At 34.4% G+C, this 27,001-nt stretch overlaps 1 protein-coding gene and 1 pseudogene across 2 annotated transcripts in view; one reads left to right on the top strand and one right to left on the bottom strand.

The window, feature by feature from the left end:
- The window catches only part of LOC138319055 (calpain-B-like), a 32,049-nt gene that overhangs the window by 2,888 nt on the left and 2,160 nt on the right, over positions 1 to 27,001 (top strand). The window contains exons 3-15 of one of the 2 annotated variants that reach the window (XM_069261957.1): positions 10,447 to 10,699; positions 12,134 to 12,302; positions 13,548 to 13,625; positions 13,924 to 14,012; positions 16,484 to 16,561; positions 17,044 to 17,210; positions 19,091 to 19,251; positions 19,635 to 19,852; positions 22,300 to 22,336; positions 23,270 to 23,402; positions 24,210 to 24,268; positions 25,280 to 25,348; positions 26,064 to 26,142. In XM_069261957.1, the coding sequence (XP_069118058.1) occupies positions 10,447 to 10,699; positions 12,134 to 12,302; positions 13,548 to 13,625; positions 13,924 to 14,012; positions 16,484 to 16,561; positions 17,044 to 17,210; positions 19,091 to 19,251; positions 19,635 to 19,852; positions 22,300 to 22,336; positions 23,270 to 23,402; positions 24,210 to 24,268; positions 25,280 to 25,348; positions 26,064 to 26,142 (1,590 nt within the window). Of the gene's footprint in view, positions 1 to 10,446; positions 10,700 to 12,133; positions 12,303 to 13,547; positions 13,626 to 13,923; positions 14,013 to 16,483; positions 16,562 to 17,043; positions 17,211 to 19,090; positions 19,252 to 19,634; positions 19,853 to 22,299; positions 22,337 to 23,266; positions 23,403 to 24,209; positions 24,269 to 25,279; positions 25,349 to 26,063; positions 26,143 to 27,001 lie in introns of both variants that reach the window. The other variant, XM_069261956.1, reaches the window with a different exon arrangement.
- LOC138320160 (uncharacterized) lies at positions 14,567 to 16,039 on the bottom strand (annotated as a pseudogene).

The following is a 27,001-nucleotide window of genomic DNA, read 5'->3' on the forward strand; positions in this document are numbered from 1 at the left end:
ATCCATTTTTGTTTTACAGTCTAATCATTTGTTTATATTATTACCAAACCTAGATGAACAATTAATTGGGAAATTGCTGGTTATCTTGAATTTCGATAATTCAAGTGTAAAAAGCAGAGAAAAGATACCTCTTTTCATTGTCAGACTTAGATCATTATTTGGTGGGCGCCAAGATCCCTTTGAGATCTCTTGTTATCCAAATGATTATAACATATTTACCCTCATCCTGATTCCTCGATACTCCAGGGTTCCAATCTCTACACCCCTTGAATATATCATAGTAACACTGAAGGTAGTCCAGAGGAAAAGAAAGAACCAATAACAGGCCTGCAAAACATTCCTTTGAAGACTATAGATAGAGTGACGCCCATCTTCCAAGCCACACAGTCAACCACAGTGTACCGTTATACGGCTCTTTTGATGTGCATCAAAGGACTAAATTATATGTTCTGTTCCGTAGCCTCTAGTTTTACTATGAGAGAATCCAGGGGTGTAGAGATCGTAAGTGATTGAAGCCCCTGGAGTACCGAGGATAATTTACCCTCAAACACTACGATAATTATAATGTATGGAAGAGGTTTTTCATTAGCAGATCTTTTCTATATAATTTATTGTTGTCCAATCAGTTAATAAATAATCATCATCATCGTCAATGTCAGTAGTTGTTTCCAGTACTGATGAATTGAAGATTGAAAGTTAAAAATAAGTTTAAAAGATTGAAGTTAAAATATGAAGAACTAATGCGGTATGCAATGTACTGCTTCAATTGCTTCAAAAGTGCTGTTGTTGTGCGTTTCTATATTACATAGTAAATAGTTGTCCAAGTAACCTGCCGTATCATTTCTGGTTATCATTTCTAATTATTCTCTTGACTGAGAATAGCTTTCAATGTTCATTTTGAGTGTTCTAGACAATTTGCTCTCTAAATTGCTATAATCATGTCTATTGAGGAGGTAAAGTGCGATAACATGCACTCATGGTCTTGTATGTACAGACAGGTTCGATAACACTTCTCATCATGTCATGCGATTTAACGCCGGGAAGATCCCTGTTGATTTCTTAAGAACAACAGAAGGAATAGAAAAGCTGCATAATACAATTAAAAATTTGGAAAATAAACTACAGGCTTTGCATGACGTTGATGCGGCGTATGACTCTTTTCAATCGCTCTTAAGGACCGAGATGGAACTTGTTGGTGCTAAATCCAAGAACACCTCGTACATTGCGAACGGAAACCGCAAATCCCTGTACAAACACTATTGGAATAACGATTTACAGGATTTATGGAATCATGTATGTCATATACGGTTTTCACTAAATTGTACGAATCGAACGTCGAGCCCATTTTAATGTACTGTTCCACAATATGTGGCTAAAGTGAACACAGGCTTATCAATAATATACAAAACAGAGCTATGAGACTATATCTTGGTGATTCAAGGAATACCTCTAATATCGGCAAGCGGCGGGATATGGGATGGATGTCCTGCCTAGCGAAACAACGTGTTGAAGTTTTTCGGTTTTATTGTAAGCTGAGATGCGTCAACAGTGATAGACTTCAGTATGAAGTTCACCAATGGTCTAAACGTAAAGGAAAATCTTGGGAAAGTAAAGTATTGAAGACTGCAAAAGCATGTAATGTTCAAAAAATTTTAGACACATCATATGGTGCTACTAAATCAACAATGCGGAAAATTCGGCAGTGTATTTTTCATAAGGATGAACAGGATTGGTTTACAGCTATGTGGAACGACAAGGGTCAGGCTAATGGTAACAAGTTAAGAACTTTTGTTTTAAAAAGACCTTAAACCAGAAAACTATGTAACCAGTATTTTACCGAGATACTACCTCAGCTCATTAGCGAAACTAAGATGCGGAAGCTTACCGCTACACATTAAAACGGGCCGCTTTAACCGTCCAGTGACTCTATTAGAAAATAGAACTTGTAAATATTGTAGCTCTAACTGTTTAGAATCTTAAAATACATTTTTTATGTGAATGTGAATTTTATATAGACATTCGTAATGTCTTTTTGAAAAGGCATGTGATATTCAACCAATTTTTTACAATTTAAGCACTATAAAAAATTTAAATTTTTAATGAATGAAATGCAATTGCAGGATATTTTAAGTAAATTTGTATTTTTATTTATGAAAAAGAGACGGTCTATCATTTTATAATGGTTAATAATGTGAAACAATACTTGAATGTATCAGGTTATACGTTCATGTGAGACGTTTGATACAACCTATTTATTCACTGTATAATATATGAATATTTTTAAAGTATTCGTGTCTCATAGGTCAAATATTGGCCGGACATTTTTAACGTATATTCTATATGTATTTTATATGTGTGACACGAAAAAATATATCTTTTTATTATTATTATTGTATAATTACATGACGCGAAGTGGTGGGAAAGTAAGCGCTGATATAATTGGACTGCTCATATGCATGTTTATTGAAGAGAAATCGTCAGGCTACATTAGCTATCATACACTGTAAATTAACAATACTATAATATTTACCTCTGTCTACCAATGGTGATACTATTTAGATTTGGCTTTTTACTTGTCTGATATTTAACAAATGATTGAAACTTTTCCACGTATAACCACATGCGAATTCTTTTAAGAATTGTCCACTGAATTCACCATAGATCATGGAATTATATCATGGATTTGGTAATTACCACATTTATGCAAAATTGCTGACACAGGACACGTTACAGGTTAAAACATAATATGCGTCTATTTCAAGAATTCTATACTGATAAGATTTATTTGTGCGCCTGGATTTTGGGTCGACACGCTTTATGACATTACCGTATTGACTACAATATTGAAAACCTATCACTGTGGGCTACCAGTTTTGTGTTTTATGTGAGTCGTATTTTGACTATATATATATTCACCCTTGTATACGTGTAAAAAATTACATAACATGGCTAGTACAGGTAAAAGTGTACTTAGTGACCGGGCCAACTCACCTATGGACATTGGAGGTGAGGCTCCCAACGGGAGTGGTGGTAAGCCTGTCCCGAATATTACGGGCAACACGGCCGATGTTGCGGGAGAATACGCATGCAAGGGTTTTGAGGATATCGGAAGATGTTTTACAAGACTCCATTTGGAACTTACTGGAATTCGAGACGACGTTAATAGCCTAAAGGAAAAGGTCTCAAACCTTGACCAGTTTGCAGAGCACACAAACGACGCTATTAGGATTATCCATGAATCCACAATCCCTAACATTGAGGATAAGATCGCTGCTGCAGACAACGAGAGAATCAAGTTGGATATGTGGGGCCGCAAATGGAATTTAGTAATTAGGGGAGTGAAGGGTGAATTACGAGAACCCCCAAGAGCCACAGAGAAAGTAGTGAGGGATTTCCTGGCAGGTCAACTGAAAATGGGTGACTCCTTCTGTAAGAATGTTTTACTCACAGCTGTCCATCGCCTCCCGGGAGGTTCAGAAAATAGTCGTAACATTATCATCAGACTCAGTAGTTTACTCGATCGTGACGATATCATGAACGCGGCTTATAAACTTCACAGGGGCTCGGGTTTTAGTGTAGTACCTGACCTCCCTAATAGTGTAAGCAAACGCCGTGCCTCGTTACTGGAGAAGCGATGGAGGATGTCTCCTCAAGAGAAGAGCAAATACAGATTAGTCTACTTGAAAGACTTTCCATTTGTTGACTTGGTAGAGAAAAGGCGTTAAATCTGACCATATAAGCGTTGTCTCCAAACGCAGTTTATAATTATAGACCTGAACTGCCTCTTATCACTAGTAGTGTTTTGCTTTTTTCCCTTCTTTTTTTTCCCCTTTAATTTTTATTTCTTTTAGTGCAAACAGGAGACTGAGCAAACTTATATAGAAACTAGGGAAATATATGTTTTTTGTTTTTGTTTTTGTTTTTGTTTTCTTTATCTTCTTTAAAATACGTACTGCATGTAATTACATGTACATGTTGTTCCCCCTTAAGATATGATAGTATAAATAAAAGCGTGTTGTCACACATATGAAAAGGTATGAAATTAGAATCATATCTATATATAGAGGGTCTCTCTTATATGTATCTTGCGGATGATTGGTATAACAAGATCTACAAAATGTCTCGCTACGGTCTTACATTTTAACAAAAAATATGTGAATATACATTATGTTTAATATGTACATATATGTGACTTTCAATTATATTTTTCTTGTAACATGTTAAAATGCAAAGAGAAAACGGTTTTCTCACAATCATTCAATTCTTTAGACATTTATGTAATAATTATATACTGTAATAAAAAGCGCGGGAAATGTTACATTCCTGTCGCTTTTTGTTTATCCCGATATCGTCAGTGGTACATTAGTGCGACCTCGTCGCTTCACTTCGGACTATTGTGAGTTTTTTTATGAAAATAAGAAAGGTACTAATCTGAGCGTAAAGTTCCTTCTGAATGTATTACATTTCCCCCTCCCTTTAATATCATATAGTTTTTCATATATACTGCACCAATACACAAAGTCCGCATAGCGTAAAATATACTGGTAGATCAGTTGGTTTTTTGTATCCGTAAAATTAAGTCCTATTCGTAAATTAGTCTCGCCCTATGTTGTGGGACAACTTCCGGTTTTCTTAGATCTCGGCAGACGACGATTCCCATGATAAGGCTAGGCAAGGACGTATATGATCACTTATAAATCCTTGGGCTAGGCCATCGATAGTAAAGTAAGTGTTTGACTTTGGATAACTGTCTGTTCTGTTTTACAACTTCTTTTAGAATGTACTTAAACAATCAAGATAACTGTTCAATTGTTTTTAAGTTACAATAGAGTGTACCACACTCAGTCAATGTGATATTGCCCGATTGAAATTATTGTTTTCATGTCCTGTTCTGTAGATACTGCACATGCATATATAGTACGGGTATACTTTAGGGTTTGTCTCAAACTGTCTTGTCGTGGCGTAGTAATATTTTTTGTTCATTTCCTGACTGGGGTACAAAGTAGGGCTTAAAAATAGAAAAACAATAACTTTATCAATCACTTGGTTTTGTTTTTGTTTGTTTGTTTTGTGTTTTTTTTGTTTGTTTTGGGATGTTTTTTTTACTTCTTTTTTTTATACATATACTGGATATCTAAAATGCACATGTACAAATATTATTGCATATTTATGATAAGCGTTTTCCCTTTGCATATTATTTTCCCTCAAAGTTTTTATTTTTTTTATTGACTTTTTTTTTGTATGGAGCAAGGTGATGAAACCGGTTTTATGTTTAGTGAAAAGGAGACAGAAAATTGTCTTTTTTGTCTCATTATATATACTAAAGCAATATTGTATTTTCTTTATTGGGTGGGAAATGGGTTGTTTTTTATATGTCAACTTAGTCATATTCTATGTTTCTGTCATGCCAATGAAAGATTGTTGTACATAATGTCTACATCAAACTGTAGGAGCTTTGAAATACACACTGAATTAATGTATATTTTTGAAAACAATATTTATTACCTATTGTTAATGATTTGCAGGTGAGGGTTTGAAAATATGTAGTGTAAATTGTAGGGGTTTATCTTCAGATCCAGTAAAAAGACGTGACATTTTCGAAAAGTATAAAAATACTTACGATATCATTTTTTTAATTGATACTCATTCAAAAACAGAAATAGAGAAAAAATGGAAATCTGAATGGGGTTATGAAGCTTGGTTCAACTCATACACATCAATGAGCCGCGGTGTTGCTATACTTTTTAATAATACATTTAGTTATAAACTTTTATCAATAACAAAAGATAGGACAGGTAATACTATTATGTTAGATATAAACATCACCTCAAGTAATAAAAATTTGACACTAGTGGCAGTCTATGGCCCCAACGAAACAGATAGTGAATTCTATACTTTTCTATTAGAGCAACTTCTTCTTCGTGAAAATACATCTGTAATTTTAGGAGGGGACTGGAATGTACCACAGAATTATACAACTGACACAAAAAATTATGTAAATAGGAATAATGAAAAAAACCAAAAGGAAATTGTATCAATGATTGAAAAATTTGATTTAGTAGATATATGGAGGGAGCATAATCATGATAAAAAATTATTTACATGGCACGGTCCCCACAGAAAACAAGCTAGGCTTGATTATTTTTTAATTACATCAGATTTAATTCCTTTTGTATGTAAAGCTGATATTGGTACAAGTTATAGATCTGATCACTCGCCAATTTCTTTAATCATAAAATTCATTGACCAGCCTAAAGGAAAAGGAACATGGAAGTTCAATAACAGTTTACTAAATGATATTGAATATGTAAATCTTGTCAAAAATTGTATTAGGGATACTGTCGAACAATATGCTATTAATCTTGAAGAAGAAAACATTAACAATGTATCTTTATCGATAAGTGATCAACTATTTTGGGAAACTTTAAAATTAATGATTAGAGGAAAAACTATTGCATACTCAACATTCAAAAAGCGTGAAAGGGAAAAATTAGAAAATGAACTAGAGTTAAAATTAGGGAAATTACAACAAGGGGAAAATAGGAACCTAAATGAAATTGAAGAAGTAGAAAATGAGTTGAAATTGATAAGAGAAAACAAAATTAAGGGCATTATACTGAGAGCAAAATCAAGATGGAAAATTGAAGGTGAGAGAAGTTCCAGTTTTTTTTGCAACTTAGAAAAAAGGCATTATCAAGAAAAGTTAATCCCGAAGCTAATTATAGAAACAGGTGAGGAAATTACAAACATACCAGATATTTTAGAAGAGCAAAAAAATTTTTATCAATCACTATATTCCAGTTCATATGTCAGTGATAATACTGTTAATGAAACATTTTTTGATGATGAAAATCCTTTCATAAATAAATTAACCAATGAACAAAGTAGTAAATTAGAGGGGAAAATAAATTACCAGGAATGTCTGAAATCACTAAAAAATATGAATAACAATAAGTCACCTGGAATAGATGGATTTACTGTTGAATTTTACAAATTCTTTTGGGCTGATATCAACAGTTTTTTAATTAATTCTCTTAATCAAGCTTATGATGAGGGAGTACTTTCTATATCACAACGCCAAGGTCTGATTACATGTATTCCAAAAGAAGGTAAATCTAAATTATATGTAAAAAATTGGAGGCCTATAACTTTATTGAATGTAGATTATAAAATAGCTTCCTCAGTTATTTCGAATAGAATTAAAACAGTTTTAGACAGTATCATAAGTGAAACACAAAAGGGCTTTCTCAAAGATAGGTATATTGGCGAATGTACACGACTAATATATGATATAATAGAAAATACAGAGAAGGACAATATTCCAGGTTTATTGTTACTAATTGATTTTGAGAAGGCCTTTGATTCTTTAGAGTTTAATTTTATTTTTAAAACACTTAACTTTTATGGGTTTGGTCCATCTTTTATAAAATGGATAAAAACTTTTTATAATAATAATTCATGTTGTGTATTGAATAATGGGCATTGTTCCAATTTTTTTAATGTTTGCCGTGGAGTTAGACAAGGTGACCCTATTAGTCCATATATTTTCATCATATGTGTTGAAATTTTAAGTTCAGCAATTAAAATGAATCCGAACATAAATGGTATCAAAATAAATAACTCAGAATACTTGATAAACCAATTTGCAGATGACACGTCTTTTACTTTATCTGAAGATCCAAACTCCTTAAATTGTCTACTTGAAATTTTGAATGATTTTGGTAATATTTCTGGTCTTAGAATAAATGTTGAAAAAACACAAGCAATTTGGATTGGGGCAAAACGGGGTTGTGGTGAGGAAATCCTTGCAGAAAGGAATTTGAGTTGGAACCATTCAGGTAAATTCAAACTATTAGGTATATCTTATAACCTTCAGTCAGTAAATATTTTTGAAGATAATTTTAGACAAAAGTTAACAGCTGTTAAAAAACTTTTACATGATTGGTCATTCAGAAACCTCACGTATATAGGGAGGGTAACTATTATAAAATCATTAGCATTACCCATTTTTATTCAAACTTTTACTGTCTTACCAGATCCTCCCAAAGAAATTATCAGTGAATTACAAAAATGCTTTTTTGAATTTTTATGGAATGAAAAGACTGATAAAGTAAAGCGCACTGTTATGTATGGCGATTATGATGAAGGAGGGCTTCGAGTACCACATATTGTGTCTTTTTGTCATGCTTTAAAAATGTGTTGGATAAAAAAATTACTTGATCCATTGAATTCCTCCCCTTGGAAAACTCTGTTTCTGGATAAAATTGAAACTTATGGTGGAGATAAAATTTTCAAAATGAAGAGAGAAGGTCTTTTAAGAATTTCAAATTCCCTAAACATTTTCTGGAAAGAGATTATAAACATTTGGGCAGATCTGTCTGGTGATGAACTCCCCACAACCCCTGACAAAGTTGCATCTCAGCCGATATGGTATAATAATTACATAAAAATTGATAACAATATAATATTATATAAACAATGGTGTGAAAAAGGTGTATATTTTATTGGAGACCTTGTTGAAAATAATGAATTTCTGTCATACAATAACTTTTGTATGAAATTTAATTTGAATATTAATTTTATTGAATTTTATGGAATTTTGAATGCAATACCTAGATCTTGGAAACATATTTTGTACCAAAATAATACACCACTGGACATGAAACCATGTAAACATATTCAATACTTAAAAAGTCACGAAAAGGTTACAAAATTTTTTTATAAATGTTTACTGACAAAAGTTACAGAAGTACCAAAAAAGAGTCAAGATTCCTGGCAGGACATGTTACATGTCAATATTCCCAAAGAGTCTTGGTCTAAGTTTTACCTTATTCCAAGATATATTACAGATGACACAATATTACAAAATTTTCAATTTAAACTTCTTCATAGAATAGTATATACAAATAACAAATTAATGCAAATTAAAATGAGCGAGACGGAAAGGTGCACGTTTTGCGAAGAGGGAAGAGAAACTTTAATGCACCTGTTTTGGGAATGCTGTCATGTACAATCTTTTTTATCATCTTTTTTATACCTTTTAAGAACAAAATACCAATTAGAAGTGCCTAGGACTCCAATTATTATGTTTCTTGGAATTTTGGACAATGAATATGAAAATGTGATCAATTTTTTATTCCTAATGATGAAATATTATGTATACATGTGTAAATTGAAAAAGAAAATCCCTACAATTAGAGATTGGAAAACAAATATTTTTCATTATAGAAATGTAGAAATGTATGGGTTACACACTTATTCAAATAAGAAACAAATTACTATAAATCAAAAGTGGAACTTTATTGATAGACTTTTAGATTAATTATTAAAGTTATGAAATTGGCATTAGTTTATGATGTCGTAACTAATAAGGCAATGTCATTAAAATAAAGTTGTTCTTCATTATTTTTCTATTAAACTCCAATATTACAATATATTATAGCTGGTTATGCATGGATGGAACTACATTGAAAATATTGGTACTATGTAATTTATATTTATTTTTTCTTTCTGAAAGTCTTTTGAGTGTTGTTTCTTTACATATATTGATATTCATGAAAAACTTCTTTTTTCACATTTTAGATTTACTTAGAGAATAGAGTCAATAAATTACCTAAATAATAAGTGTTCTCCTTTAACCATATTGCTAACTAAGACCGTTTTTTGTTTTTCAACCAATTTTGCTTACATTGCTATATCTTTCATGAAAATAATGTAGACCTCTTGTGTACAAATAAGCTCACTCTTTATAGATACAGCTCTTTTTATTGTAATTAAAATTGTGTATGACATGAATGTGACATCAAAAAATTGAAAATAAAAAAAAAAAAAAAAAAAAATTTATCAAATTAATTGAATTTTCAGAAATAAAAAAAGTAAATGAGTGATAAATAATTCTGATGTGATATGAACGGGTAATGATGGCGGGGACAGCTCAATTCGTTTGAGTATGTAACCTCGATAAAAATTTAGTTATCCGCATCATCTATGATAGTGACAGAGGGGAAAAAATGCATGTTAAATTCTGTTGTTTATCTAAATGGCTACAGGGATATTTCACTGGTGGCACAACCAAGTGAACCCGGCTTTATATTCTATGCGCTTGTGCAAAAGCATGCTCGTTTTATGTGCAACCTTTCGCGATATTGATATTTAGTTACCACACCACAGTATCAACATGCCCAGTGTCAGATAAAATAATTTCTTGTTACCGTTCATATTGACATGGGTATAAATATGTTGTTCTGGATGCCCATTTCCTTGTTACTGTTATTTGTATTTTTATAAACAATGTTGATGTTATTTTCCATGCTTGGTATCCGAGATTTATGAATATAAATCTTCTATTTGTCTTCTGCATGTTTCTAAATTAACCATCCTAAACGTTGTATGCGACTTCCTTACGAACATTTTAATGCTGTTTCTTTCCTTTGTATTTTTCCACAGGTGACTGCTGGCTTTTGGCTGCCACTGCCTCCTTGACTATCAACAAGACTTTGTTTGCTCGTGTGGTACCTACAGACCAAAACTTCACAGATGACTACTGCGGACTGTTCCGCTTCCGATTCTGGCACCAGGGAGACTGGGTTGAGGTGTTGGTGGACGACAGGCTTCCCACCCACAATAACAAACTAGTTTTCATGCATTCGGCGGAGAACAAGGAATTTTGGAGTGCTCTGATAGAGAAAGCTTATGCCAAGTAAAGAAATTATCAAATATTTCGTAATAGTTTAACACTAATTAGCGCTTCTTTTTCGCCTGTTGAATTTAAACATCAATATGTATTTTGTTATCAAAGTGGTTACATAATTAACAAGTCATTATTTTCTTCATTCGGTCATGTATATCTTCTCCATCTAAATGAGACATCTAGCTGTAACCGCTATTCATTTTGGTCACTGTAGATTTTACAAATATGTTATAATCCAACTTGGGAAAGATATTTTAGTGGTAAAAATGTCATGTTGCAAAACAACAAATATAAAACATATACATATTATTCAATCTTGTTTGTACATATTGCAAGCAATTTCATTGACAACAATATTCCCATTCAGTCTATAACGTGAAAATATGACGTGTATAACGTATCATTTAATTGGTGAATACATCAGCGTTATAATTAAGCTAAGAGAATAAACAAAAAAAAGAGTGTATACATAAAATTGGAACACAAATGTAAAGATTAAATGATATGGAATAACTCATATATTTATGTTATGGTGAAATAACACAAAACTCACATCATTTACCGCTTAATCTTAGTGTACTCTCATCATAAAACGCTCTTCATAAATCGCTCTATCTGAATGTACTATTATTATAAACCGCTTAACCTAAGTGTGCTCTCAATATACACCGCTTAATCTGAGTGTAGTCTCATTATAAATCACGTAATCTGAGTGTACTTTTGTCATACCCTCACCAAATATCGCGTAATCTGAGTGTACATTTGTCATACCCTCATCAAATATCACGTAATCTGAGTGTACTTTTGTCATACCCTCATCAAATATCGCGTAATCTGAGTGTACATTTGTCATACCCTCATCAAATATCACGTAATCTGAGTGTACTTTTGTCATACCCTCATCAAATATCGCGTAATCTGAGTGTACTTTTATCATACCCTCATCAAATATCACGTAATCTGAGTGTACATTTGTCATACCCTCATCAAATATCACGTAATCTGAGTGTACATTTGTCATACCCTCATCAAATATCGCGTAATCTGAGTGTACTCTCATTACAAACCTCTGAATTTAATTGTACTCTCATTCATCATAAACTGCTAAATCTGAGTGTGCTCTCGTCACAAAACGCTTACCGTTTCTTTGCAGTTTATATCTCCATAACATATACATGTACTCAATATAACCGTATATTATGTATTGATAGTTGTTACCAGACTTGTAAAGATAATTATTTCAATGCTACCAACAGAACACACCCCTTTACGCTCGTGAAGGGTCATCTTGAATTTACCGTATTATGATCTGCTGCAATATTCAATATAGGACAATAGAAGATAATCAAATGTCTATCTTAAAACTATGAAGTTACTTTTAAGCTCCTCTTCTCTTGGTTTTACCCATGCAATTGTCCATAAATAAATTGACTTTGGATTTAGGTTACATGGGTCGTACGAGTCCCTGAAGGGCGGTGATGCCATTGAGGGTATGGAAGACTTTACTGGTGGTGTCTCGGAGATGTTTGACCTGAAGAAGGCGCCCGATAATCTGTTCACTATCATGATGAATGCCAGTGATCGTGGCTCTCTGATGGGGTGCTCCATCAATGTAGGTTCACTATCATTGAACATACCATTTAAACATGTATATTCATTAGATACGTTATATATTCATCATATGTACTTTTAAAGTTTTAAATGTGAAATCATCTTAACAGTAAGTTAAATTCAGCATATTTAATGTATATATCCTATTTATAACTAGGGCCCTGCATCTAGGAATCAGGTTGTCTGTCTGTCTGTCTGTTTGTACCTCCGTCCGTCCGTCTGTCCCCTCTGTCCGTTTTTTTTCTTTTTATACTTTTATACTTTTTTCTTTTTATACAATTACATGTATGATGGGAGGAACAAGACTATTGCTCTCAAATTTAGTAGGATGGTTCCCCATATTATCTAGAGATGCTGTATAGCTTTTGGTTTGGACATACCAGATTCAAAAAATGACAAAAATGAAAGCTATGAATTGAAAGAAATAGTGAATTTTTTTCTAAACCTTGTTAGAATGATCCCTTATGACATCTAGATCAGTTGTGCAACATTGGTGCAACCATATTCAAAACTGGCTGCTAAGGGCCTATCTTGGGATGAAAAGAGGTTGATTAGTGTTCTCAAATTTGGTAGGAGAGTTCCCAATGTCATAATAACCCGTGTTTACAAGTGACTTCTTTTACATTTGGAAACTGGGGCTATAACAGTTTAAACAACTGTTACACGACTATAACAGTTAAGGCAAATACAACGGTTGTTTCATTCATTCCATTTACGATTATAACAACATTTCTTGATTATAGATACGCAGCGCGTCCCATACCATAATCATACGCAAAAATATCCATACTAACAGTATCACATGATAAAATTTTATCACAATTCTGATCTGAAGTAACCATTGACATGAAAACATAGTTAGAGCGTATTGCCCAATTGAGGATGTCAAATGGTCAAAATGTGTCAGATTTTGGTAAATATTGGTACAAATATGTTGAAGTGCTGTGCATACCAATGCTGATAAAAATATGTAGCAGTAAGGTTTTGACATCTTTGATAAGATAACATTTATAATTAGGAATGATCACCCATATGGTTCCAAATGGACACTAACCAGAGCATTAGCATTGTACAATGCATACAATGTATTACGGAAGGAGCGCGGGAAGGAGTGGTTTGTTTTGGAGTACGAGGTCCAGGTGTATTTTGTAAGTGCCCTTGCAATATCATGTGACATTTATTTCAGACTGTGAAATTTGAAAGACATAGTCACCTAAAATACCGAGTAATGTTGTATTGATTGTAGGCTGGCGATACTCATATAAGTTCTGGATGGAATGGGCTAGTGGCGGGACAAGCATACAGTATCACAGCTGTCAAACAGGTATGTCTTTATTAAGTTTTTACAAAAGATATACATGCATGTGCTTGTTAATGTTAAGTCGGAAAATAAACAATGTGTGTTATTGCTGTGCCAAACACAAATAGGTCTAACTTCTCATTTATGTCTGGTTATGACAGGCATCAAAATATCTGACCGAGATTTGATGATCAGAACAATTATTTAGTAATCTTAGCCACAATGCATCAATACTTACTCTATCGATATTTCTTTATGTAAATTTTCTAAACACTGGAAATGTTTCGTTATATATTTAAAAGTTTGGTGTTCTGGTTTGTAGATGGACATAAATTCACCCCCTATTTCCATGGTGAGAGTCCGCAACCCCTGGGGAAACGCGCGCGAATGGGCTGGACCCTGGAGTGACATGTAAATGTTTGAAAATTACGTTTGTATACAAGGTCGCGAACTGTAAACACAGCGACCTCGCACACATACACTTGAGAAACGAGCTCGAGGCCGCAAAAGGGACTTTCTTAAGTAATGAATTAGACATATTAAATAATATTTTAATACATAAGAACCACCACATACATCTCATAGAGTATGCATAATTCTTTAATATCACATCTTTTTATATATCGCATAATTATACTGTATATCATTAAGTCTACCACATGCTCCACGTGACTCTAGGACTGCGTTATCGTAATCAAAACCAGATGATATTTCGAATATAAATAAAACTATTTAAAACAAAACAAACATCATGAAAAAAATAATAATATACACAGAAACACATTATGTAGACTCTTATTACTACTGTATATATGTAAATTACCTCCCTTTATATATCACAACCTAAAATATCTAGTTTTGGCTATTTTATTACAAACATATATAAATAAATAAATGCCCTTTCACCTCTGGTCTGAATTGCAAGCAAGTCCATATTTCCAGATTTTCACTGATAATAAGGGGTGAAAGGGCTACATATATAAGCAATTTCAGGCAAGCACAGCTTTACTAATCTAAGGCAAACACATCTTCACAAGCAAGCAAAATCAACCATCAACACATCATATCATACATTACATGCAGCTAGCAGAATTGTCTGACATGCATAAAAAATTTATCAAGCACTCATGCAAGTTATGCAATTTAACTGAGCATGATTAAATAATTATGTAGAAAATGCATATTTATCACCTATAAATATAACTGATACAATGAAAATATTGATTACTACATGTATATATATATATATATATATAAAGCCACCAAGCCTCCGGCCACCAAAAAGGAAGACCACCTAGAAAGCCTTATCTGTTTTTAGAGCCAGGATAGACTGTCTGACTGCATATGACAGATTCATTTTTGCCCTAATGACTGATCTAAGTAGATTTTGTAAGCCTCACTGGTCCAGTCCCCCCTGCACCTGTATTAGCTCCCCTGGAACCTTCGATTGAAAGGCCCATGTCGCCCCACCTCGACGGAAGCTGTGGGATGAAAACAAGGACGGGTCCCTCCCTGTCTGCACAATGAGTTGACGTAAACATTTGTGAAAGAGGGAATACGAGATAGGTTTAAAACCGGTTCCAGGAATGGAAAAGGCCGGGGAAGTGGCTGGAGCCTGAACCAAATCACACATGTTAACGAAGGCCAGAACAGGGCACAGAGGGAAAGAGGGAATTCTCACTAGTGGAATTTCATGTTTTCTTTTACCAAACTGGTTAGTTTTTGACCATTTGAGGCAAACCAAGAGCAGATCTCTCTTAACGGTCACATCCTGTCTTAGCAGTATGCGTGTAGGATCAAACTTAGCATTATTACTTATGAGGTTTGATTTACGTGCCATCAGGTAAAAGGCAAACAAAAAACTACTCCAAAGTGTAGCTTGAACTGGATCTGAAAAATTGATAAGTTGAGAAAAATCTAATAATATCTGAGGGGTAAAGGGAGCAGCTCTGACAGGACAATGGGGATGTAACCGAGCAATGCCCCTTAAGGCTAGGTTAACCTCAAACTGTTTGACTTTAGAATTATCTGTATCTGTAAGAATGTGTAGCGTTTTAACCCCACTTACATAATTACGTATCGAATCAGCACTTTTCATACTTCTACTAAGGAATTGAATGTAGAGACAGATAACCTGTGTGGAAGCAGGTAATGGTTCCAGCTCAAACGCCTCACAAAAGAGAAAATAAGCCTACCATTGAATATTTAGATTTTTTGAATTCTCGGGCTATCACACCTGCCTATGACCAATGGGCAGCGTACGTATGTATGGAATAAGAGGTGAAAGTTCACCGAGAAGGTAGCTAGGGCGAGATGACAGGTGAGCAGTATTCATGCACAGGTGGGCAGTGATTATATCACAGGGGCTGATATATATACAGAAGTTAATTAGTAATTTTGAAACAAAATTTATAAATTGTAATACTTACTTCATGCATGGTGGCGAATGAGAGCGGTGAACAAAATGAACGTAAGCCGCTTGAGTGAATGAAGACACGTGTGTAATTGGTACGGTGACTGTTTGTTAAAATTATACAGCTAATGTTCCTCTTATCGAGTACACTAGCCTGAGTTCCTTATATAAATGTAAACTCTATATATATATATATTGACCGTTCGGACCTGACTTCTAGTGATAATATTAAATACTTCTTCATGATTGTTTTGAAATTAAATGTAACATTATGTGATATATATTCTAAAATCATTAAATTTATAAAAAAACAACGTTTATTTGAGAGTACATAATTTTATCATCAAGATTAAGATAAAGAAAACTGTTCCACTGACAATGTTAAATAGATAACGCCATATACATTACCGGTTTTAAATTGGTACGGGGAACTCAAATCACTTTATTCGTATTTGTGTTTCATCTCTAGGTCTAATGAGTGGCAACAGGTTCCAGAAACGGAAAGACAGAGCATTGGTCTAACATTTGATGACGATGGTGAATTTTGGTACGTTTTGTAAATTGTAAACGTGCTTGAAAATAGGAATTGAACTATTACGTTACCAGTGGTATGAACACAACAAGATATTTAGAATATCGAAATGCGCGAGATGTTCGAGTACAGACTCTTTGATTATTGTTATCTTCAGGTCAATTTATATGCAAGAACACATTTTGCTATTTTACTTGGAAAGGACACTCGATGAAGCACTTCTCGAAATTAATTTCCATGATCTGCGATCTCTCATCATGAATTACATGATTTCTCACTTTGAACATTAATGTTTCTACCCTTTACAAAAATATTTTTCTTGCATACGAAAACCTAAAGAGATATATGTTAAAGGATATGTCTTGCTTATTTGATTGAGTTTTCGGGAGAGTAAACGTTTTGGAAATAAGGTTTGAGCGCATTGAATTGGTAGACTATCTTATCATAAATCAGGTGCCTAACTTTCACTATGCACTCATCACATTCTTCCATGATAGGATGTCATTCGAGGACTGGGTAAAGGAGTTCCACAAACTGGAAATATGTAACTTGGATCCAGACTCCCTGAATGAGATACAAAGTGATGACAAACAATGGGCTGTGACAAAACACTCTGGACAATGGACCCCAAGGGTGAACGCTGGAGGCTGCAGGAACTTTATAGGTAGGATATGTTTTAAGGAGATTCTATCCATCTAACCAAACCATAGTTGATATTTTTGCTGTTTCAAGGCTTACTCTTAGCTTCCGATGATATAAATGGGCTATTGATATTCTTATTATTCTCTTGTCCATGTCTTTAACGTGATATTACTTTTTACCACAATGATAAGAACATGTTGACATACATTTTACCAATTACTATACATATTACTATACTATACATATTCACGGTTTTTGTCAAATTAAGTCAGTGGTGGTTGGGATGGTTATCTGTAGCAATGCCAATAGCATTTTGTGCAATGCCAATAACATTTTGTTTTGACTAAGTCAGGAGAAAATTGGTATTGGTTTGCATCTTTTTATTCTTTTTATAATTATTTCAATTATCTTTTTGCTTCTAATTAGTCATCCGAAATCTTTTCCTTTGTTGTCCGACGCATTAATTGCTGCATGGAATTTCATGGCACAAATATTCATTATAGTTTGGAGGTGTGCAGACGATTTTTTTTTCTGAATCGTCAACATGGCTGCAATCCACTGGCGTCTGATGATTTAAAATTGAGATATTTTCTGATTCCAGAGGAAAATGGTATAAAGAAGTTTTGAGGGATGGTGAAATTTTCGGAAGCCACCACAATGAAATGAGGGCCTCTGAACAATCTAATTAGATTTAAATTGAATCTTGAATTCTGCTCCACTGCAAACAATTACAATACTAGATCTAACAATGCCCGGTTCGGGGTCACATCAGCATGACCTGTATGGTTAGCCAATCAACGTGCGCCTATGAACTTTTTGGCGTGGTTGATTCTCTCGGAGGTATATTCCTATGCTAGGCCAGGGGTCATGTATCTTTTACTGGAGCGTATCTTAGAGCATTGTTATGGAGCGCAATTAAAATCTAATTTTAATAAGATTGGGAGTCTGATGAATCGAAATTTTGAAATGCAGTTTCGGCAAAAATTGGTTTAAAATTATTTTATGGATGTAAAATGCAATGGTACCACTAGTACTGTCGATAGTGAGGTTATTGTGAATAAGAAAAAGACTTCTGAGTTGTCAAATATTACATATTGCGACGAAATTGATTAATAATACACAACTTCACAGATATACCACATAGGGGGTGAATATGTATATAAAGGCATTTTCGGCATGTGAATTTCAAAATGGCCTATTTCCTTTTTTTCAAAATTCGATCTCCAATTTTGGAGAAAATTGGTAAATGAGTTGAAAGGGATGTCAATGTTTTCGAAAAGAAATGGTTTCCATGGTAAAAAAAGAGGCCTCTGATTTGTCGAAATTTATATGCCACTCGATAAAGATGGGAATTTATACATAGTGATGATGGGGGATAGTGAACGCAATATGAACAGCTTTGTTTAATGATTTATTGTCCTGGTAACAAATCGAATTCTCTGATCGGCATAATTTGGATGTTGTTAGAAACAGAGGAAAATTGATACATATAAGGCCAAAAAATGTCTATTTAAGGTTACATTGGCAAAAACATAGGATGGTTAGGTCGGGAGGATTTTTTTTCTTGTTGGTGTCTTCCACTCTAAGATCGAAATCGCGACTTTTAATATATTTTTTTCGTAGAAAAGTAGAAAAAATAGGGTCGGGGGTTAAAAAAATAGGGTCGGTCGGATAACCCTAAACAGACATATTTTGTTTGGCCTAAGAGTATGTGGGATACCAGACGCAATGATACGACTGCGGACGTCTACATGTACATATTTGTTATCGTGGTCACATTGGTGTCATCTTTAGCTGATACACTTATTAAACACCTGGCCATATAAATCGTTATATTTCGTGTTTTCTGCAAGGTTTGAGAAAATTCACTGACTCGACAACCTTTTTATCCTCTGTATATAGATACGTTTTGGACCAACCCTCAGTACAAAGTGACGTTAGTGGATTCTGACGACGATAAGGACGATCTTTGTTCATTACTGGTGGCAGTTCTTCAAAAGGATCGAAGGAAGCAGAGAAAATACGGATTGGGAAATCTGAATATCGGTTATTCCATTTACAAGGTTATTTCTTCCTAACATTTATCTGTCTGGTAGAATTGGTAACGTATCTGCTGTTGATTAATGTTAAACTATATTAAACCATTCTCTATATTTCAAGGAACCTTTATTCACTGTGAAGTCATGTAAGTTACTATTATCTAGGCACTACTGAAAATATGTCGCCGACCCACTATAAATTACTTACACCCGTTATAAGAATATAGCTTAACTTGGTCTTTTTATTGTTATAACATTTAGTTCGCGAGAATTTTAAACTGTTACTTAACATTATTCATCCTTTAAGTTAAAGTTTCAGAACGTAATGTTTACTGACCATTTGTTCGTGGATAGGCCATTTTTATACACTTTATCCTTTCTATACATGTAATACGTGTTTGCTTTAGATTCAAGATGGCATGTCCAGTGATAGTCCTCTTGATAAAGAGTTCTTTATGTATAACAAATCTACTGCTAGATCTCCAAACTTCATTAACATGCGTGAGATCTGTGGCCGTCACAAACTTCATCCAGGTACCTATGTCATCATCCCATCTACGTTTAAACCTCACCAGAAAGGAGAGTACCTGGTCAGAATCTTCTCCGAGAAAGCAAACCAAACTGGGTAAGTACACTGGTTATTCCGTGAAAGTAAACCAAACTTGGTAAGTACACTGGTTATTCCGAGAAAGTAAACCAAACTTGGTAAGTACACTGGTTATTCCGAGAAAGTAAACCAGACTTGGTAAGTACTATAGTTAATCAGAGAAAGTAAATCAAACTTGGTAAGTGCACTGGTTACTCCGAGAAAGTAAACCAACCTTGGTAGGTACACTGGTTATTACGAGAAAGTAAACCAAACTTGGTAAGTAAACTGGTTATTCCGAGAAAGTAAACCAAACTTGGTAAGTACAATAGTTAATCAGAGAAAGTAACCCAAACTTGGTAAGTACACTGGTTATTACGAGAAAGTAAACCAAACTATGTAAGTGCACTGGTTACTCCGAGAAAGTAAACCAACCTTGGTAAGTACACTAGTTATTCCGAGAAAGTAAACCAAACTTGGTGAGTACACTGGTTATTCCGAGAAAGTAAACCAAACTTGGTAAGTACAATAGTTAATCAGAGAAAGTAAACCAAACTTGGTAAGTGCACTGGTTACTCCGAGAAAGTAAACCAACTTTGGTAGGTACACTGGTTTGGTTATTCCGAGAAAAAAACCAAACTTGGTAAGTAAAATAGTTAATCAGAGAAAGTAAACAAAACTTGGTAAAGTACACTAGTTATTCCGAGAAAGTAAACCAAACTCGGTAAGTGCACTGGTTACTCCGAGAAAGTAAACCAACCTTGGTAAGTACACTGGTTATTCCGAGAAAGTAAACCAAACTTGGTAAGTACACTGGTTATTCCGAGAAAGTAAACCAAACTTGGTAAGTACAATAGTTAATCAGAGAAAGTAAACCAACCTTGGTAAGTGCAATGGTTATTCCGAGAAAGCTAACTAGATAAGGTAAGTAAACTAGTTTTTCAGAGAAAGTAAATCAAACTCGGTAAGTACACTGGTTATTCCGAAAAAAGTAAACCAACCTTGATAAGTGCACTGGTTATTCCGAGAAAGCTAACCAAACTTGGTAAGTACACTGGTTATTCCTAGAAAGTAAATCAAACTTGGTAAGAACACTGGTTATTCCGAGAGAGTAAACCAAACTTGGTAAGTAAACTGGTTATTCCGAGAAAGTAAACCAAACTTGGTTAGTACAATAGTTAATCAGAGAAAGTAAACCAAACTTGGTAAGTACACTAGTTATTCCGAGAAAGTAAACCAAACTCGGTAAGTGCACTGGTTACTCCGAGAAAGTAAACCAACCTTGGTAAGTACACTGGTTATTCCGAGAAAGTAAACCAAACTTGGTAAGTACAATAGTTAATCAGAGAAAGTAAACCAACCTTGGTAAGTGCAATGGTTATTCCGAGAAAGCTAACTAGATAAGGTAAGAACACTAGTTTTTCTGAGAAAGTAAACCAAACTCGGTAAGTACACTGGTTATTCCGAAAAAAGTAAACCAACCTTGATAAGTGCACTGGTTATTCCGAGAAAGCTAACCAAACTTGGTAAGTACACTGGTTATTCCGAGAAAGTAAACCAAACTTGGTAAGTACAATAGTTAATCAGAGAAAGTAAACCAAACTTGGTAAGTACACTGGTTATTCCGAGAGAGTAAACCAAACTTGGTAAGTACGCTGGTTATTCTTAGAAAGTAAATCAAACTTGGTAAGTACACTGGTTATTCCGAGAGAGTAAACCAAACTTGGTAAGTGCAAAACTTGGTAAGTACAACAGTTAATCAAAGAAAGTAAACCAAATTTGGTAAGTGCACTGGTTACTCCGAGAAAGTAAACCAAACTTTGTAAGTGCACTGGTTACTCCGAGAAAGTAAACCAACCTTGGTAAGTACACTGGTTATTCCGAGAAAGTAAACCAAACATGGTAAGTACAATAGTTAATCAGAGAAAGTAAACCAAACTTGGTAAGTACACTGGTTATTCCGAGAAATCATATGAAATTGGGTATCTAAACTAGTTTCTCCGTGAAAGTAAACCTAACAAGGCAAGTACACTATGTTCTCCGAGAAAATAAACTGGGAAGGTTCACATATATACAGCTTTGATGAATATATTAAAGGTTATATCAAAATGTCTAGGATGAAAAATGTTATTATTATACCTCACTTTCATTTAAATTGTTAGATGTTAAAGATATTTCACCGGAATTGGAATGCTAGAAAAAATAACCCCAGGGAAATGTCCCTATATGTCAGAATACATCCAAATGTCTCTCTAGAAAGAGTTATTTTCACTCGAGCTTCGCCTCGAGAAATTTACTCTTTCTAGGGAGCCAATTTTGGAAGTATCCCTCTACAGTGGGCCATAAGTGTATATTGTGACATGCGCCTTTCTCTTGACTCTGAATGCATGATTAATTCTTTTTTTTTGTAAAGTAGTTAGTTAAGACAACTTGACATTGCAGTACAATCAAAGGGTGATCATCATTTAAAATGTTGTTTTTGACAGGGAGATGGATGAACAGACTGGAATGATTGATGATCAGGTTTGTCCTATTTAAAATAATTCTAGTCCTAGTGACTGACCCTCTATAAAGCCGTAGATGGTTAGTAAGAATTATAGTTGCTATACGCCCTTGCACCCTATGAATCTAACTGACCTCTATATCTATACCTTCACCGAGTCCAAAAGATAAAAAAAATACTGAGTGCTCATACATAGAATCCACAGACACTTTTAAATATGAGATCAACGACAGAATTTACAGCATCATAAAAACACCGACAAGTCGAACAATGTTTTATACATGTTTTACGTCGGGAAAACCAGCAACTCACTTAACATCAGAATCACCAGTCACCTTTGGTTTTGTAACAGGAGAGGAGAAAATGTAGCGACCAGACCGGGATTCAAACCCGGGACCTCCGAACACTAGCCGAGTGCTCTACCGGCTGAGCTACCTGGTCACCGATGATCAACCCAGTCTAATCCCGCTACATTCCTCCCTTATTTCTCGAAGTCTTCGCCCTCGAAGACATACGAGACCCTCCCAAACACCACCACTGTGGGTTATTTAGTTGGGCGCCAATTCTATAACAGGAGAGGAGAAAATTTAGCGACCAGACCGGGATTCGAACCTATGACCCTCCGAACACTAGCCGAGTGCTCTACCGACTGAGCAACTTGGTCACCGATGATCGACCCAGTCCAATCCCGCTACAGGTTTATCAAACAGTACAAACCAGAGTACCCGATGGCCAGACATTTCTATTTCTGAACGAGCATTGAAACCTCTACTTAAATCATCAAACCAGTTTTTCGTTTAATTGAATTTCAATTTGATGGATGGTGTGAGTGTCAGTGTTTTTGTGAGATTAATAAAGAACGTCCTTTATTACTGGACCTGTTGGTCCATACATGTTTGTGCCAGTGATGATGTTGTGACTGACCTTTGACCTATGATTCACTCGTATAGAAGGAGTCGGAGCCTACAGAAGAGGAACGGAGACAGGAAGCAGCACTAACAAAAATGTTCCCCCGTGTAGCAGGAGAAGACAAACAAGTAGATGCTAACGAACTACAAAACATCCTCAATGCTGTTTTCATCAAAGGTAGATTATCTCCTCCTAGCTCACAGGGTCTGACCGACTTTCTCATTTAATTACAAAACCCATGTTTATGACAGCAATTTTGAACAACGCACATAGGTGTTTTCGGCCTTTCTCTATAGACCAAAGATTATCATCCGCTCAAAATTACTTATTATTTAAAAGCGTTATCAGGCAGAGAGAACTTTTTGTTTCTTATTCATAGAGTTGCATAGTAACAACACGAAAGTGATTTTGATTTTTAGTTTTTTGATTGTTTGTATGGGAAACAATGTAATTGACGAGATAATATTTGATGAACTTATTGTACTACCTATATTATTTTCTGCTCTAACCTTAATGTACTATCTAGAGTAATCTTATAGAGCGTTTTTTAAAGTGAAAAAGTTATGAATTGTTTAACAATATTTAAACGGAATTATTAAAGATGTTTATACCAGGTCTTTTTGCCAAAGAATTAATGTTATATTGAAAACATAACATAATGCTGAAACAAGAATTGTGTAATTAATCATTAATTTTCCTTTATAAGCACCTCAGTGTTGTGGGTTTTTTTTCAAATCAAAGTCTCTTGTTACCTTAATACCAGTGACAACCTCCTAATAGTGTTTCAAATTTACAAAGAAAATTATTTGAATTAATTGCCATTTGCAAATTATTGGGTAGAAAATGATTTTCTAAGGTCTATATAACCACATATTATCATATGGCCACTGTGATCAAGTGAACACTATTGGGAAAAACTGACTCGTCTGTAATTAGAAACTGTAATATTCTTTTGTGTTCTGATTATTTTATTTCTTAATTTAGAGTTCAAACTCTCTGGATTCAGTGTAGATTGTTGTCGCAGTATGGCGACCATGTACAACGTATCCTTTTCAAATGATAGCAAGGAGCCATAAAGCACAACGTTTCCTTGGTGATTGGAAAAAAAATACCGAAAATGGAAGGTCTGCAATAGCAAAGGGCACTTGCATGACATAAACAGAAAGTTTCAAGGAGCTGCTTTGAACGGGTATTGAGTTATAGCCCGGAAAAGAAATGCAGACTGACAGATTCCAATTTAATATCCCCACTATCGCATGTCGCATGGAATGACAAATTATAACATTAACTTGCCGTGACCATGCAAATGACTGTGTTTCTGTGATAATGAAAGACTTAGTCTAAGAGTAAAGATTCATTCTAACCCTGACTAATGGTGACCTTGATTTGTACTTATCTGGCCTAATATTGTCTCTGTTCTGACTGATGCTGACCAAACTACATTATGTATATAAGTGATAACCGTGTTTGCTGGGCAGAGTATGAAGTTGGTTCCGAGTCATAATTTCGTTTAAGCTAAAGGAAGTGGTTTACAATAAAATTAAGGAAATTCAGTTCATGTGATTGGAACAAATTACAAAATTTGTCCGTTGTGTTTTGTCATGGATAATTTGTGATAGAGTAAATTAAAATACATTTTCAAATTAAGTAAAACGTAACTAGGAACTGGTTTTATATTCCGTTTAGCTTAAATGGAACTCGGAACTCGGAACCAACTGTTCGGTTTGTTATCTTGACTCATTCTAACATAGAGAGGTGCTGACTTAAAACCTCTCGACCAAGAACGGGCCAGACTTTATGTAATTTTTCAATTTTAAGCATTTTAGGGCAAAATCAGTGATTTTGTTACGATATGGTTCTTATTCAACAGTGTTTTCCATTTCAAGAACACAATATATAACCTAGAAATGCTTAGGAACATTCTTAGATTAGAGCACAGTGCATGATCGACCCACTTTAAACCATCTACTATAGAATATATAACAAATAAATATTTATTTTAAGAATTACAATACAAATTAATATGTACATATTTAAACTTAAACTGAAATCAGGATGACCTGTCTGGAAAGCTTGGATTTGATGAATTTAAGGAGTTGTTGATTGATATGAGGAAATGGAAGGTAAGGCGATACAGAGATCTGTCCGCGCAGGATCATGAAATAGTCTTAGACCTCAGTCTGTGCTTAGCCAATCACAAATGACGTAACTCATTGTAATATCATCTAATATTGGCTAAGTCAAATTATCATTAAACTGTTAATCACAATGTCTTGCGATGAATAGAGGGGATTAGTAAACGCCTCTCTTCTGAATATTTTGCTGATTTAAATAATTCAGAAATAAGCTTAAAGATGCTCCACCGCTGACATTATACCATTACCGCCATTGAAAAGTTAAAGATATGAAAAATAATTAATTACATCCCGAAAAAATTCCGTGTCACTATATCCTATATGGAATGAAATACTGATTGCGCATGCACCAAAGGGGAAATAAATTATTTTATATAATTTTTTGTGTTAATTAGACGTATATATACACGATTAAATACCAGTTATTGTTCAAATGATGAATATCATTTATGCTTTGTCGGCGGTGGAGCATCTTTAACTTTTGGATTAAAAAAAAGGAATGAAAAAACCTCCTAGCGGATGTCGATCAGATAAGTTATTAATCATATTTGTCAATGTGTCCAAACTGAAAAGCCAAGAAATATTCCAGGAAAACAGACTAACAAGGATGACTTTATTTAAATAAGATAAAAATAATTTGATAGATGTTCATTAAATATGAACTGGAAACAATCTTATGTGAAGTAGTAGTATTCCCTCCCAGACTGCATTCAAGGACCACGATGCTGACAAGAGTGGATACCTGAACTCCTATGAACTGAGAAATGCGATGAACAAGAGTGGTAAGTTGATCTAACCCTGCTCAACTCCTTGATTAGAATATATAGGCATGTCTCTGACATGGAAGCTATCCAAAACCTTCTCTTGTATATAACTCCAGACTGCGATTTCTTCAAATTTGTATTCTTCTTAAAAGGTAAATATGTGAAAAAATGGCTTATTAAAGTCAGTGTTTTTTCACTGAAGTTTGTTTCGACAGGTCGGGGCCAGGTGTACCCTTAACATCCAATCGGACCACCTCGTTATTTTTATCCGAAATTAGATACGGAGTTAATAAGTAACCCTTTTTGATTACTTTCGGTCACATGGCGCAAAAGATGGTGGCGCCCATGGTAACAAGCCTTACACGTACGAGTAAGCATTCAGAATTTTTTCTTCTTCAAATACGCCAACGTCTACTGTATATGTGATAAAAATGATGAGTTGCTTGTTTTTGTATATATATATATATCTTTCTGATCATGGTATGGCACTCTCATTCAATAGTGTATGGCCAAACAGCAGGCCTCAGTCAAACGTTCCCGGTCAAAAAAGCACACTTGTTTTAAAGACATTGTAGCAATTCACAACAATATAATATCCACACACAACGACGTTGTTTCTAGTAATACGTTGCGACTCTGTTCAATAGTTTTCAAGGGTTTACGATGCATGTATGACTTAACTTTAAACATGTTTAATAAATATATATAAATATATAATTAATACGAAAAAGTCTTTTCTATCAATTTAATATTCAAATATGTCTTTGTTGTAATTCTTTACCTATTTCTCAGTACTAAGGATATACATATAATTCATATGCATACATTATGTAACTTATAAATAACGTCGTGCATCAGAAGATGGTTAAAAACCGTG

The sequence above is a fragment of the Argopecten irradians genome, chromosome 3 (genome assembly GCF_041381155.1).
Source record: "Argopecten irradians isolate NY chromosome 3, Ai_NY, whole genome shotgun sequence".
Lineage (NCBI taxonomy): Eukaryota > Metazoa > Mollusca > Bivalvia > Pectinida > Pectinidae > Argopecten > Argopecten irradians.